The sequence below is a fragment of the Bubalus bubalis genome, chromosome 17, assembly GCF_019923935.1.
Source record: "Bubalus bubalis isolate 160015118507 breed Murrah chromosome 17, NDDB_SH_1, whole genome shotgun sequence".
Lineage (NCBI taxonomy): Eukaryota > Metazoa > Chordata > Mammalia > Artiodactyla > Bovidae > Bubalus > Bubalus bubalis.
In genome coordinates this window covers 71,903,375-71,919,531 of record NC_059173.1, presented here as the reverse complement: position 1 = coordinate 71,919,531, position 16,157 = coordinate 71,903,375, and the positions used below count along the sequence as shown (strand labels likewise).

At 41.6% G+C, this 16,157-nt stretch overlaps 1 protein-coding gene across 4 annotated transcripts in view; it reads left to right on the top strand.

Annotated features, from left to right (window-relative positions):
• Positions 1-233: 233 nt before the first annotated feature.
• The window catches only part of KLHL2 (kelch like family member 2), a 164,368-nt gene continuing 148,444 nt past the window's right edge, over positions 234-16,157 (top strand). Inside the window, exons 1-2 of one of the 4 annotated variants that reach the window (XM_006073200.3) lie at positions 234-372; positions 13,577-13,702. In XM_006073200.3, coding sequence (XP_006073262.1) covers positions 347-372; positions 13,577-13,702 — 152 coding nt within the window. In that variant the 5' untranslated portion in view covers positions 234-346. Of the gene's footprint in view, positions 373-13,576; positions 13,703-16,157 lie in introns of those variants that run through there. The other 3 variants (XM_025268233.2, XM_025268236.2, XM_025268235.2) reach the window with 3 other exon arrangements.

Sequence of the window (16,157 nt, the reverse complement as noted above, 5' to 3'; positions counted from 1 at the left end):
CAAGGGTTCGGGCGGGCGAACCCACCCTGGGAACCCACTCGGCGGCGGCAGGAAGAGGCGGGGCGGGGTCTCGAGGGCGCGTCACACCCGGAAGTGCCCTCCTGCCGCTCCGCCCCCAGCATCGCCGGCAGGCGGAGAGCGCCCGAGAAGTGCGGCTGCAGAGCTGGGCCGGCTAGCGGGGCCGCTTCTGGAGCGGGTGCCGGTGCAGGCGCGGGTGCGGGGCGGCGGTGGGCTGACGCCCGGGCGGATGGGACGCGGCGCGACGGGCGGGCGGGGCAGGCGTCCGCAGCTGGAATGGTGCTGGCGGCGGCGGGCGCCGTAGAGCTGAAGCCCGAGAGGAGCCGCCATGGAGACGCCGCCGCGGCCTCCCGCGTGAGTGAGCGGAAGGGCAGCGGGCGGGGCCGCAGCGGCCGGGCCGGGCGGCAGGCGGAACCCAGCTGACCCGCGGGAGGGGTGTCGCCGCGAGGGGCTGTAGGGAGGGTCCTCTACTGGCTAGCTGGAGCCCAGGGAGGGCCGAGCATCGGCGGAATGGAGACACAGGATGCGCGCGAGGCCGTCGGAAAAGGAAGCTGCAAAGTACAGACACCGGTGCCGAGAGGAATTCCTCTCAGCTTGCCTGTTTCTCCGAATTCCTAGCAAAATTTTGTCCGAGGAGCTTGCACATCGCTCGGAAAAAGCTGAGCCGCGGCTGTACAGGGCATGTGACCTCTTTTACCTGGCATTGCAGAAAATCGTATCCAGAAATCACAGCATCTTCTGTTTCTCTGGCACCTTGGGCGAATTAGTAGTGTACGACCTGCCAGGCACAGGTGTCTTTTCCTTGGTACCCAAGTACATTCAAGACCTGCAACAAAATTGCTTCCAAAATAAGCTGAACAGTTACTTGGGAGACATTGAAGAAACTGCATTATTGAATACAAGATTTTTCTTTTAGCATTTTGTTAAAAATGGACTATTAATCCCCAGGAATTTTGAACATTTCAAGTTTGATTTACTTTCTTTAGTTTAATCTTTATAAAGGAACAAGAGCCCTTTGACGTTTCAAACCGCCAGCAATTTCTTCTGAGGAACCATGTATCTTTTTATGACAGCTTATTCTTGGAGCTTTATCATTTTTCATTTAGATTTGGCCAGCTTCACTTCAGGGCAGTTGTACGACAGCAGCCTTTTATAGCTATTTGGCAGAATGTCAGCCAGATTTGTTTTGGGCTGGAAGTTTGTTTGATGTTGAGTCCTTTTGGGAGAGCTAATAGAATTCTGAAACTACAGTTTCTAAAAATGCCTTACAGAATTTTTAGCTTGAGTAGAACCAGGTCATGGGGATTAAGGAGTACCTGAGACTCTTGAATTCCTGGACTGTTAGGAACAGGAGGAGCTCAGTTGCTTGATGATGGTTGTGGCTTTGAGGGCTTTGTGATTTGTTCATGTTCTTCAGGAGGTTTGGGAACACTCCTGAACCTCTAGGAAACATGATGGTGATTGTTAGCATCAACAATGTGAGCATAGCGTCAGCACATGAGTTCTGCTCAGGCTCAGAGGCATGAAAGGAATTGCCTGACCGTAGACAACACATGGTATAGAGGATATCTTAGGTAGGGTATTATTTGCCGTAAACCTGCCCCGTTTATATCAGTTCCCTGCAGACCCTGTTTTACTTCGGAAGCAAAGTGAACTAAAGGAAAGAAAAGGAGTACCTTAGAATGCAGATGAGAAAAAGGTGTGGGAAAGCAGGCTCTGAAGGGAGGAAAAGAACGTTACACATCATTTAAATATAAGTAATGAAAAATGAAATAAATGTGTGCATGCAAATACTGATAAATTGAATCTAATACAGATCAACCAAGCAGAATTTTGGTGTCCAGCATAGTTCTTTGCTATTAAGACTTCATCAGTAGTGCTGCAACAATGAGAGGCTGAGATGTAATGGAAAACCAGGGGTGAAAGAAAGTTAAAGAAAACCAAAAAACTCCTTTCAGTCTTTGGTGGCTTCAGTTGGTAGAAATTTATTTCTGTTCATTTAATAATAAATAGAAATAGGTTTTATTTTCATTTGGTCTATCTAGGAATACTATAATTCCAGAACTGGAGTGTTTTTAGAGAAGGCAATGGCAACCCACTCCAGTACTCTTGCCTGGCAAATCCCATGGACAAAGGAGCCTGATAGGCTGCAGTCCATGGGGTCTCTAGGAGTCAGACACGACTGAGCGACTTCACTTTCACTTTTCACTTTCTTGCATCGGAGAAGGAAATGGCAGCCCACTCCAGTGTTCTTGCCTGGAGAATCCCAAGGACAGGGGAGCCTGGTGGGCTGCCGTCTTTGGGGTTGCATAGAGTCGGACACGACTGAAGCGACTTAGCAGGAGTATTTTTTACCTTTCTGTACATCAAAAATAGTTTTTCTTCCCACCCCTTGGCCTCTTTGCCTCCGCTCCCAATAACTTTGTTTTTTCCTTCGGCACTGACTCATGGGTGCTGGATTTGAGAAATGACAATTCTTAGGGAAGGAACTTTGCTGGGCCTCGCTGTGCTAGAACTGGGCTAGGAGGCCAGTGTGGGTTATTGAGAGGGCTCAGCTTTTCATAAGGTTAGATTTTTAGCCTGAGCATAAATGCAAAGAAAGTTGGTTGATGGGGACCTATGTGCTTTGGATGATGTGGTTGGAAGCGGGGACTCACATCCTCTTTGTATGAATGTCTTTTTATTTGTGCAAATATTTGTTTCTCCAAATATTTGAAATGCCTGTCTCTACCTGGCACTGAGTATTATACTTTTGCTTGTGATTTTTTTTATCAACCAGTTTTGTGTCATTTTCAAATCCCACCTTGCTCCTTTTCAGCCTGTTACGTCTTGGAAGGTTGAAGGCAACTGTATCCAGGTCTCTGGTTCCTTTAGATGGGCTTGTTGAGATTAGGTTTTTTTTTTTTTTTTTTCCTTCTCCTCTTTCTACTCCTTGCCTTCAAGCTCTTCTCATCCTCTTTGATTCTCATGTTGATTGTCATGGACTTTATATCTCTGTTTGTTGTTTTTTGCATCCTTGAGTATATGTGTCTTTTAGATTCTGTTATATTTTTGGGTCTGGGCAATATTAAAACCATGAGATATTTGCCTCTGATTGAACCTGAAAAGTGTTCAACTAAAATTTATATAGGTTAGCAAATGAGTTGTCTCAGGCGGTACTGAGATGTGTGAAAAAAAAAAAATGTAAGCTGATCACCCCTCACCTCAGGAGTGTTTTATACATTTCTAGCCTTTATAGTTACTTTTGTGAAGATTTTCATAATCACTAAGTTGAGGGAAGACTATGAGTATAGCATAGAAGCATCCCTTTGAACTTACTAAAAAGTTTTCTAGGCCTTCATTTCTCTACTGGCCCTCTTTCACAAGTTAGCTTTCTCCCTACAGGCTTTGGTTTTTTGCTTTTTCTTCATGAAGCTAAGTAAACATGCCTCAGATATACAACTGTATCTTTTTTCACTTGATTCCACATCACTGGAAGCTCTTGAACATTAGAGATGTTCAGCATAGGCAGACTAACATCTTGTTGACCGTATTCTGAGGGATTTGGAAAGCCAGAAAATTAGTTGAATTAGAGCAGAGGTTCTCATATTTTTGGACTTCACTAACTGAAATTTTTCAAATCCTAAAAGAAGATGCTGTGAAAATACTGCATTCAATATGCCAGCAAATTTGGAAAACGCAGCAGTGGCCACAGGACTGGAAAAGGTCAGTTTTCATTCCAGTCCTGCTGCTGCTGCTGCTGCTAAGTTGCTTCAGTCGTGTCCAACTCTGTGTGACCCCATAGACGGCAGCCCACCAGGCTCCCCCATCCCTGGGATTCTCCAGGCAAGAATACTGGAGTGGGTTGCCATTTCCTTCTCCAATGCATGAAAATGGAAAGTGAAAGTGAAGTCGCTCAGTCGTGTCCGACTCTTAGGGACCCCATGGACTGCAGCCTACCAGGCACCTCCATCCATGGGATTTTCTAGGCAAGGGTACTGGAGTGGGGTGCCATTAAAGAAAGGCAATGTCAAAGAATGCTCAAACTACTGCTCAATAGCACTCATCTCACACGCTAGTCAAGTAATGCTCAACATTCTCCAAGCCAGCCTTCTACAGTACGTGAACCATGAACTTCCACATGTTCAAGCTGGATTTAGAAAATGCAGAGGAACCAGAGATCAAATTGCCAACATCCATTAGATCATTGAAAAACAAGAGTTCCGGAAAAACATCTATTTCTGCTTTATTGATTATGTCAAAGCCTTTGTATGGATCACAACAAACTGTGGAACATTCTTAAAGAGATGGGAATACCACACCGCCTTACCTACCTCCTGAGAAATCTTAATACAGGTCAGGAAGCAACAGTTAGAACTGGACATGGAACAACAGACTGATTCTAAATTGGGAAAGGCGTGTGTAAGGCTGTATATTGTCACCCTGCTTATTTAACTTATATGCAGAGTACATCATGAGAAACGCTGGGCTGAATGAAGCACAAGCCGGAATCAAGATTGCTGGGAGAAATACCAATAACCTCAGATATGCAGATGACACCACCCATATGGCAGAAAGTGAAGAAGAGCAAAGAGGCTCTTGATGAAAATGAAAAAGGAGAGTGAAAAAATTGACTTAAAACTCAACATTCAGAAAACTAAGATCATGGCATCTGGTCCGATCGCTTCATCACATCATGGCAAATAGATGGGGAAACAGTGACAGACTTTAATTTTTTGGGCTCGAAAGTCACTGCAGATGGTGACTGCAGCCATGAAATGCTTGCTCCTTGGAAGAGAAGTTATGACCAACCTAGACAGCATATTAAAAAGCAGAGATGTTACTTTGCCAGTAAAGGTCCATCAATCAAAGCTATGGTTTTTCCAGTAGTCATGTATGTATGTGAGAGTTGTACTATAAAGAAAGATGATGCTTTTGAACTGTGGTGTTGGAGAAGACTCTTGAGTCCCTTGGACTGCAAGGAGATCTAACCAGTCCATCTGAAAGGAAATCAGTCCTGAATATTCATTGGAAGGACTGATGCTGAAGCTGAAACTCCAGTACTTTTGACCACCTGATGTGAAGATCTGACTAGTTGAAAAAGACCCTGATGCTGGGAAACATTGAGGGTGGGAGGAGAAGGGTACGACAGAGGATGAGATGGTTGGATGGCATTACCAACTCAATGGACATGAGTTTGAGTAAACTCTGGGAGTTGGTGATAGACAGGGAGGTCTGGTGTGCTGCAGTCCATGGGGTCACAAAGAGTCAGACATGACCGAGCGACTGAACTGACTGAGAAATTAAAAAAGAAAATTGGAGTCCGACATAGAATTGCTAAGTTTTTTGTTTTGTCAAGTTAAAAAAAAAGTTATAGTTATCAACTATCATCTTTTTGTAAAAGAAAGAACGTTTTAGTGCCTCTCCCCAAAGACAAAGAAGGACATAATCTCAGGCTAAAGGATGCTTCTTAAATTGAATACATTTAGTTTTATGACGCTTCCCTGGTGGCTCAGCGGTAAAGAATCCGCCTGCCAATGGAGGTTTGATCCTTGGGTTGGGAAGATCCTCTGGAGAAGGAAATGTCAACCCACTCCAGCATTCTTGCCTGGGAAATCCCACAGGCAGAGGAGCCTGGTGGGCTACCATCCATTGGGTTGCAAAGTCAGACATGACTTAGCGGCTAAACTACAACAACTTGAGGGTGGTTCCCCCCCCCCCCCCCCATATTTATTGCGTGCCTTTGGTGACCAAGCACCCAGTAAATGTTCCCAAAGAAATATCTCAGGAAAAAAACAGTCTTTCCTCATGGTTGAAACTGACAGTAAACAAATATATGATACAATTACTCCAGAGGCGGGGCTCTGAGTACTTTGTGTTATGTGCTTTTCTCTCTCACATTTCAGGCTGTGGGCATTTGCTACAGTATTGTTTTGACCACTGATCCTGTCTTGAAAAACAAGCCCTTGCTCCCTCTGACACTACTTTTTCTTGGTTTCCTGCTCTTGTTTTTAGGTTGTTAAATGAGATTTACTTAATTTTATTACTTTATTTCATTTAGTATTGTCAGTAGCCTACCTTATTAAGTGTGGAAGTGAAGTGGAAATGAAAGTTGCTCAGTCGTGTCCAACTCTTTGCAACCCCATGGACTATACAGCCCATGGAATTCTACAGGCTAGAATACTGGAGTGGGTAGCGTTTCCCTTCTCCAGGGGATCTTCCCAATCCAGGGATTGAACCCAGGTCTCCCACATTGCAGGAGGATTTTTTACTAAGTAGATCTCATTACTTTTCAGGGGTTAAGTTAAATTCCTAAGCTTATCAAATAGAGGAGAGACTGTGACTCTAATTTCTCTCTCATCACTTTTTTGGCTTAGAAGGCTTCTGTTCATTGGCAGTAACTGTTTCTCACAGATACAGACCTTGGCCAGTTCTTCTTTTCAATCAACTGTTTATCACTAAGTTGTGGCTCTGTATCTTAAGCCTGATCTCTATATCTTTGCCTCAGTTTTGAATTTTAAGCTTCTTACTGTACACTTATCCAAACATCAGATTCAGCATGTCTAAAACTGAGTTTTCATAATCTTTTTCTCAAATTGACTTCCCTCTATAACATCTCCACTTATTCAATGGAATATTCATTCTTTTGGTCCTGGATACCAAAAGCCTTGAAATGGTCTTTGATTTCTCTTTCTTTAATTATCCTCCACATTTTATCAGCTCCCAGGAACTGTACATTATTGGTTTCAAGTGTCCATTCTGATTGCTGATACTCTGATGATACTCAGGATTTCATCCCTTGATACCTGGATTGTCTCTCATCACCTTTCAGTTCACCTACTGTTTTGACCGCCTAACATCTAGAGTCAAGTCAAAGACTTTACAAAACCAGGTATTGCAAAGACTGAGGCCAGGAAGTCTCAACCCTCCATCATTTTGGCTTATCTTATATGTTCAAAATTATTTTGTGCCTTAACCTCCTAGAGTAAACTCTGCCTTATCATAGGCCAGAAGTTTCCAGCATTTTCCTTAGAAAAGCAACTTAGAAATCCTCTAAGTTGGGTGAACTCCGGGAGTTGGTGATGGACAGGGTGAGAACTCCGGGCAGTTGGTAATGGACAGCCTGGCGTGCTGTGATTCATGGCGTCACAAAGAATCAGACACAACTGAGTGACTGACCTGAACTGAAGGCCCAGGTGGAGTTCTGTCCCGTTCACAAAGTCTTCCATGTTTACTCCAGCTCATTGTAGCTCCTCTTTGCAATTCCTATACTGTTTATAATTGGTAGCCCATAATCTTGCACTTGTGTACTGACTTCGTGTTGTTTTCTGGTGGTTTCTGAAGTGCCTCCTCTCTTAGCTGGTAAATGAAGAAGGCATCTGTGTTTGGCATCTTTTGTATTCCTCACTCTGCCTAGTATAGGGCATTAGTGGGTGTCTAGGCAGTGCTTCCCTGCTTGATTTATTAACAGGGGTGGTGTGGTTTGGAGTATTGTCAGTAAGTTTTAATTTAGTGTTACAATTAAGAATGAGGAAGGCCAAGAAAATTCTTAAAAATATATCTCATGCTTAGTTTAGCTTCTAACCCCAACATTTTTCTTAACTATGTGTTTATTTTCACACAGTGTTTAGTGTTTATACAGCTCCCTGAGGCTTGTAGGTGAGGTATTACTATCTTCGACTTTCATATGATGTTTACTAGGCAGATTTGTAGAATAACAAAACCTTATTTTTTAAGTACACAGTCTAAAGCCCAGAGAGGCTAAGTGACTAATCCAAGGTCACTTGGTTAGTATCTGGCACAGGCCAGGACTGTGGTTCATGTTTTCCAGCTGATGTTGCTCCTCTTCTAATGCCTTTTCAGTCAAATGTTGGAAAATGTAGCCCAGTCAACTGAATTGCCAAGTCATATTGCTGCCCTCTTACCAACCAAGTGATGGTAATGAGAAACATCGCAAAAGATAGGTCAGAAATATGAGTGATAAAAGACATGGAAATGTTTGAAATGGATCATCAAACTCCTCCCAATTTTAGTATCTCACATATATCCCACTCTGACAATAACTTTGTTAGTTGTTTTTAATACATTATTTAAAATAAGACTGATGTTGCAGAAGGCAGGGCTTTTTACCCTGGTCACTTTTCTGGTAGTAGTCACTGTCAGGGACAAAAAGTGCTTGCTTGTTCTCTTGTTTGTCATGTAGGTAAGAGGGAAAGTGGGAGAGGGAGCAAGGTTGAACTGAAGCAGAGCATTTTACAGCTCTTATTGTCATTTGATCTGAGAGCTTCCTTCACCTCTCCACCTAAGAGTCCCATTCACATCGTGTGGGTGTTTTGCACACCACATCCTGGGGGAGTACAGGGCAGTGTGTAAGCCTCCATTCTGTCCTCCAGAAGGGTCAGCACTTTGCTTTAAGTGGTAAGCCATTTTAGTAAAATTGGGCATTGTCAGCTTTTCTAGACTTTTTCTTTCTTGCTCTGGGAAATTGGAAATATAACTTTTAGCAGTGTATCTACTATGCTAATGTATTCAGTGCCTTTGTTATGATGTCTGTAAGGTGTGCTGTGACTGGATGGGAGGTGTTTTTTAATCACATGATGCTTCATAATCAGTTCTAAAAGTTTCCGTCCTGAAGGTCTAACTCAAGTTCTTAGATGTCTGTAGGGCAGATGTTAACATTATTTGATAATACGAGCATATGTTCATAGATTATGGATAGTCTGCTGGGTGTGTACCTAATAAAAGTTTAAATTCTAAGCACTTGAAGGAAATTTGCAGAGCATGTTTTTTTGCCTGTACCTAATTGCAAAATCTGAAAGCACAACTCTACCACAAACCAAAATGTTTCCGGTGGAGAAGGCCTTCCACTTTTACAGACTCTAAGTAACATGGTGGTTATTTGGGTGAGGTGAAGGATGTGAGGGTATTTTGTTGGGAAACTATAGGTGGCATAACATATGTTAAAATGAGAGTTACGGTTGCGTCTCTACTTCTCATATCCTGGACTTGTTATGGGAGCAGTGTTCTTACGGTAATCAGCTTCTGAATCCAAGTGTACTTAGAAGACAGCAGAGAAAATAGAAGAGATTTAAAGTAATGGACAAGCTTCATAGCGGTACAGCATGGATGGTGACTTTGAAAACAATAGCTTCTGACGTGAACTTGGCAGAAATTTGTGAGTAATGGTGGGTGACATTGTAGGCAGGGGAATCTTGCAGCTTTTGAGGCGAACAGGCAAAGGAAAGAGCAAAGATAGTGGCCACCCAGGAGCTGAATGTTTGTCTTGAATGTGAAAATGTCTGGTCCCCTGTTAAATTTTTCAGCTGCATCACTCACATGACTTACAGCCTTATTTCCACCAAAAAAACCTTGAAAGCGTAAACAACCACTGTTTGCTAATGTGTTTGTTCTCAATCTGAGATGATTGTCCTGTGGTGGGAGGTAAGTGGGTGGTGGAGCATATTACATCACTCCCCCCACCCCCTTTTTTTTAATTATACATAGCTGCCTTTCACCTCTATTCCTGGAGATGCTGTCATTCTGGTATACTTAGACCTGTAAAAGGGACTTGCCTGAATCTTCACAGGAAGAAGGATGATTATGTGTAGTTTAGAAAAATTGCTTGGGTCATGTAGTCCTTCTGTCCCCTCCATCCTCCATTGGAAAATGCTGCTGCTGCCGCTAAGTCGCTTCAGTCATGTCCAATTCTGTGCGACCCTATGGACAACAGCCCACCAGGCTCATCTGTCCATGGGATTCTCCAGGCAAGAATACTGGAGTGGGTTGCCATTTCCTTCTCCCTGGAAAGTGCTATTCCAGAACAAATAATATGCATCTAAGGAAACTATGTTATTTCACAGATTTCCTCAAAATTTTTGCAGTAGGCTTAAACCTTTGCTTGATTGTGGAATCCTGACTGTTTGAAGGAGACAACCCATATAAAAGTCTTTATTGGCCTCCTCGCTGAGAATCAGTTATTGGTAGTAGTATGTTCTTAAGCAGAGTTAGAAAGGTGGTCTGAGAAGCCAAGCTTGCCTACAACTGGGAGTTTGTAGAAGAGTTAGTCGTGGAAGGAAGGCTTCAGGATTGCCTGTTAGAAGTGTTCTGGGATCCAAACCCTTGAGACCTCAACAACTGTGGAGTATGTGTTGTAACAACAGGCTGCTGGGTAATTTTAACACTGGTTATGGGATGTAGAGTTGGGGGAAAGACTTAAAAGTGAAAGAACTTTGCAAAAGTATCTCCTTTAGATACTTTAAAGGTTTTCATAAGTGAGGAGCTTTTCTAGAAAAGGTTAGCACTTTGCTTCTCAAGGGAAGCAGGGAGAAGGTGTAACTGCACTTCTGTGTGTGTGCTCAGTTGTGTCCGATTCTTTGTGACCCCATTGACTTTATTTTTTTGGGCTCCAAAATCACTGCAGATGGTGACTTCAGCAATGAAATTAAAAGACGCTTACTCCTTGGAAGGAAAGTTATAACCAACCTAGATAGCATATTGAAAAGCAGAGACATTACTTTGCCAACAAATGTCTGTCTAGTCAAGGCTATGGTTTTTCCAGTGGTCATGTATGGATGTGAGAGTTGAACTGTGAAGAAAGCTGAGTGCTGAAGATTTGATGCTTTTGAATTGTGTTGGAGAAGACTCTTGAGAGTCCCTTGGACTGCAAGGAGATCCAGCCAGTCCATTCTGAAGATCAGCCCTGGGATTTCTTTGGAAGGAATGATGCTAAAGCTGAAACTCTAGTACTTTGGCCACTTCATGTAAAGAGTTGACTCATTGGAAAAACCTCTGATGCTGGGAGGGATTGGGGGCAGGAGGAGAAGGGGATGACAGAGGATGAGATGGCTGGATGGCATCACTGACTCAATGGACGTGAGTTTGAGTGAACTCCAGGAGTTGGTGATGGACAGGGAAGCCTGGCGTGCTGCAATTCATGGGGTTGCAAAGAGTCGGACATGACTGAGCAACTGAACTGAACTGACTGTAGCCTGCCAGGCTCCTCTGTCCATGGAAATTTCCCAGGCAAGAATACTGGAATGGGTTGTTATTTCCTACTCCAACTGCACTTATAATGTAACTTAAAAGGTAAACCTTTCCCTCCTATTTGACTGCTTCCTAGTGGATGTTCCTCTTCTGCATTTGTAGTTTTAGACATGTTGTGTTGTTTTCTGTTACTCAGTTCTGCTTCTGAACCAGAGACCATCTGACACAAAATCAAATAGGAATTAGAAAATTGTGGAAAGGAGTTTAGTGTCAGAAATGTAGACCTCTGGCAGGGTTCTTCATTTGAAAGGGACTTTCAATACAGACAATACTTAAAAGAAGCAGTGTTATTCCTTTAAGCTTTTGAATAGAATCTTTTCTTTGCAGAGTTTCTGGAGTACATTAGAAAAGCAAGAGCTAAAAATAGCTTTAAGAAAACAGCAATATAGACATTGGTTGTTGAATGGTATGTGTTTTAAAGTGAATTCTTTAATGCAGTAAGTTTTAATTCCAATTTCTTAGCAAATATAAATACTCATGACTCTTAATGATATTTTTTGTATGGCAGAGTTGCTTTTGTTTCCATTGTGAGCATTGAAAGGCCTTATGTGATAGTTTTGCCAGTCCTCAATATTGTATTTTCCCTCTGTTGTAAGCTTAAGTAATTAAACTTGAAGCATATATAAATATCGTCAACTTGCTACGTATGTGGGTATTCAGTGTTACATGGTAAGAAAGTTTGTGTAGGTTGTATCTATCTACGTAATTTTCCCTTTTCCTACTGTTGTCTTAATGAAGTAGTGGTAGAAATGGCATTATGAGAATAGGTCTTATACTATTAGGAGTGTTCCCACTTTCCTCTGTCAGATCTAGATGCTCTTTCTCTCTTGGCTTCTAGAGTTACTAGCTCTTTCTCTTAGGCCAGGTGTAACTCATCCCTCTGTGTGTTCACACACATATATGAGGCCTCGGAGTAGACACACACACACACACACATATACGAGGCCTTGGAGTAGACACACAATCTGGGCTCCATTCTCCAGCCCTGCTCTCACATCCTGGAACACATGAGGTGCATAGTGGCCTTTTTGCTCTAGTTATTTCTTCTGTCTTGGCCATTTCCCACCTCCTGGTCCTTGTTCTAATCTCAGTTCTCAATTCAGCCTGCCCTGATCACCCTGTTAAATACTATAAGTTCCATCACCCCCATATTCCTGACTCTCTTTACCCGACACATTTTCTTTTTTCCATAGTTCTTATTTTCTAACATGCTGTTTACTGGTCTGTTGTGTATATCATTATCCCACCACCCCCACCCCCTCGCCCCCGCCCCCAGCTACAAATTCCATGAAGACAGGAATTTTTGTTTTGTTTATTGAAAGGTTCCTAGGGCCTAGTGCCTAGAATAGTGCTCGGTACATAGTGCCAAAAATTAGATGCTGAAGTAATAAAATAATATTTAAAGAATGAATTATCGTTAGGAAAAGAAGTGGCATGAAGAGAAATGGTGCAATACTAATGATGTTTGCCTTTTGTTCTGTGTGTGATGTATATACAAGAATGTATTTTTTGGGGCTTAATTTAGTATCCTAATTTTTTTATTTAATAGCTTTATTAAGCTAATATTTACATACATATTAAGCTATAATTTACATACTGTAAAATTCAGCCATTATAATTGTTAGTAAATTTCTAGATCTGTGCAACCATCTCAAAAAGTTCCTTGTGTCTGCCCATATGTGGTTAACCCTCCCCACAATGGCACCCTGATTTCATTTGTTAATTTTTTTGGTTCCCAGATCTTGAAATAATAATTTACACAGCCATACTAATAGCTTTGTACTCTTAACAAATTCCATATAACTATGGAATTAACTATCCACTGCTTAATGCAGGAAATGGTATCTAACATTAGTGAAAAGAATGGACTTGAGAGTCAAACTGGCCACACTCTTATCCAGCTCTACCATTTACCAAGTTGCCCAAATTATTTTCTGCCTCAGTCTCTTTTTATGTTTTTTGGTGATAATAATAGTAATTAGCTTACAGAGTTATGAGGATTAAAGAAACAATGAAAAAAAAATAGAGTACAAAGGCTGCCTATAAGTTAGTACTCAGTAAAGAATTAACATAGGTCTGAAATATATGTGGTAAATAACCTTGCAATAGAGAACAAAGTTCAGTTCAGATTCTAAGCTTCTGAAATATGTATAAAATATGAACCAGTTCCTATCTTGGTTTGTAAATAGGCCTACTGCAGAATGTAAAAAGCAGGTTAATTTCCAACAGGGAAGATCATTTCTCAGCATTTCTTTTGAAGGTATCTGCTGAACCATTTTACTGAATTTTCTGTGCTCATCTTTGAGAGAGTTTTGACACCAGGGAGGTAATTACCTACTTTTTTTGTTAAAATCACAGTGACCATCAGAAAGGGTTCTGAATTGTCGTTTAGTCCTATGTTGGAATATACTGTGAGACTTCCTCTAAGTAAGTGGGGGAGAGGTGTGATCATTATATCTCGTAACCTGATAAGTCTGAACTAAACTATCTTTAATAAGATCTTTTTCTGTGTTTTGTTATTTTCTCTTATGAACAGATGCACAAATCAGGGTCATCAGAAGTCTCTCGATTCAAAAGATGATAATACTGAAAAACACTGCCCGGTGACAGTGAATCCTTGGCATATGAAGAAAGCTTTTAAAGTCATGAATGAACTAAGAAGGTATTATTTAACATACTTTTATTTTTCAGTTGTGTATAGGGGTAGCCAGGTGGTGCTAGTAGTAAAGAACCTGCCTGCCATTGCAGGAGACTTAAGAGATGTGGGTTTAATCCCTGGGTCAGGAAGATCCCCTGAATAAGGAAATGGCAACCCACTCCAGTATTCTTGTCTGGAGAATCCCATGGTCAGAGGAGCCTGCCATTCTGCAGTTCATAGGATTGCACAGAATCAGACTGACTGAAGCAACTTAGCATATAGCACATAGTGAATATATTCCCTGTCCCTCATGATTGCTTTGTTTGCTACAGAGAACATTTAAAGCTTTTTCTGCAAGTTTTTAAAGGAGGAAAAAGAGCAAGTAATTTATCAGAAGTGTGAATGGTATAAGGCTGCTCTGTCCAATATGGTAGCCACTAGTCATATTTGGCTAGTCTGTTTGATATTCTGTAAATGGAAAATACATAATGGATTTTCAAGACTTATTACAAAAAAAAATGTAAAATATAAGTTTTAAAAATACTACATTTAGAAATGATTTTTATTATTCTATAATATTGGATATTTTGAGTTAAATAGAATTCTACTTAATTTTATTAAATTAATTTCAGTTGTTTATTTTTAAATGGGATTACTAGAAAATTCTGACTTGCATTATATTTCTGTTGGATTGGCTAGTCTAGGGTTTTTAACTTATCATTGCAAAACATATGAAAAGAAAACTTTTATTAAAATTTTCTAAATTGAATGGTTGGTTTATGTTATTAGTTTCAGGTGTACAACATAGACACTCAACAGTTTTATAGTTTATACTCCATTTAAAGTCTACAGAGTAATGACTGTATTTCCCTGTGCTGTACAATATGTTCAGTTCAGTTCAGTTCAGTCGCTCAGTTGTGTCCGACTCTTTGCGACCCCAAGAATCGCAGCACGCCAGGCCTCCCTGTCCATCACCAACTCCCAGAGTTCACTGAGACTCACGTCCATCGAGTCAGTGATGCCAACCAGCCATCTCATCCTCTGTCGTCCCCTTCTCCTCCTGCCCCCAATCCCTCCCAGCATCAGAGTCTTTTCCAATGAGTCAACTCTTCGCATGAGGTGGCCAAAGTACTGGAGTTTCAGCTTTAGCATCATTCCTTCCAAAGAAATCCCAGGGCTGATCTCCTTTAGAATGGACTGGTTGGCTCTCCTTGCAATCCCATGGGACTCTCAAGAGTCTTCTCCAACACCACAGTTCAAAGGCATCAATTCTTCGGCATTCAGCTTTCTTCACAGTTCAACTCTCACATCCATACATGACCACTGGAAAAACCATAGCCTTGACTAGACGGACCTTTGTTGGCAAAGTAATGTCTGTGCTTTTCAATATGCTATCTAGGTTGGTCATAACTTTTCTTCAAGGAGTAAGTGTCTTTTAATTTCATTGCTGCAGTCACCATCTGCAATGATTTTGGAGCCCCCCAAAATAAAGTCTGACACTGTTTCCACTGTTTCCCCATCTATTTCCCATGAAGTGATGGGACCAGATGCCATGATCTTCGTTTTCTGAATGTTGAGTTTTAAGCCAACTTTTTCACTCTCCACTTTCACTTTCATCAAGAGGTTTTTTAGTTCCTCTTCACTTTCTGCCATAAGGATGGTGTCATCTGCATATCTGAGGTTATTGATATTTCTCCCAGCAATCTGATTCCAGCTTGTGTTTCTTCCAGCCCAGTGTTTCTCATGATGTACTCTGCATGTAAATTAAAGAAGCAGGGTGACAATATACAGCCTTGACATACTCCTTTTCCTATTTGGAACCAATTTGTTGTTCCATGTCCAGTTCTAACCGTTGCTTCCTGACCTGCATACAAATTTCTCAAGAGGCAGGTCAGGTGGTCTGGTATTCCCATCTCTTTTAGAATTTTCCACAGTTTCTTGTGATCCACACAGTCAAAGGCTTTGACATAGTCAATAAAGCAGAAATAGATGTTTTTCTGGAACTCTCTTGCTTTTTCGATGATTCAGCAGATGTTGGCAATTTGGTTTCTGGTTCCTCTGCCTTTTCTAAAACCAGCTTGAACAACTGAAAGTTCACGGTTCATGTATTGCTGAAGCCTGGCTTGGAGAATTTTGAGCATTACTTTACTAGCGTGTGAGATGAGTGCAATTGTGTGGTAGTTTGAGCATTCTTTGGCATTGCCTTTCTTTGGGATTGGAATAAAAACTGACCTTTTCCAGTCCTGTGGCCACTGCTGAGTTTTTCAAATTTGCTGGCAAATAAGTGCAGCACTTTCACAGCATCATCTTTCAGGATTTGAAATAGCTCAACTGGAAATTCCATCACCTCCACTAGCTTTGATCGTAGTGATGCTTTCTAAGGCCCACTTGACTTCACATTCCAGGATGTCTGGCTCTAGGTCAGTGATCACACCATCGTGATTATCTGGGTCATGAAAATCTTTTTTGTACAGTTCTT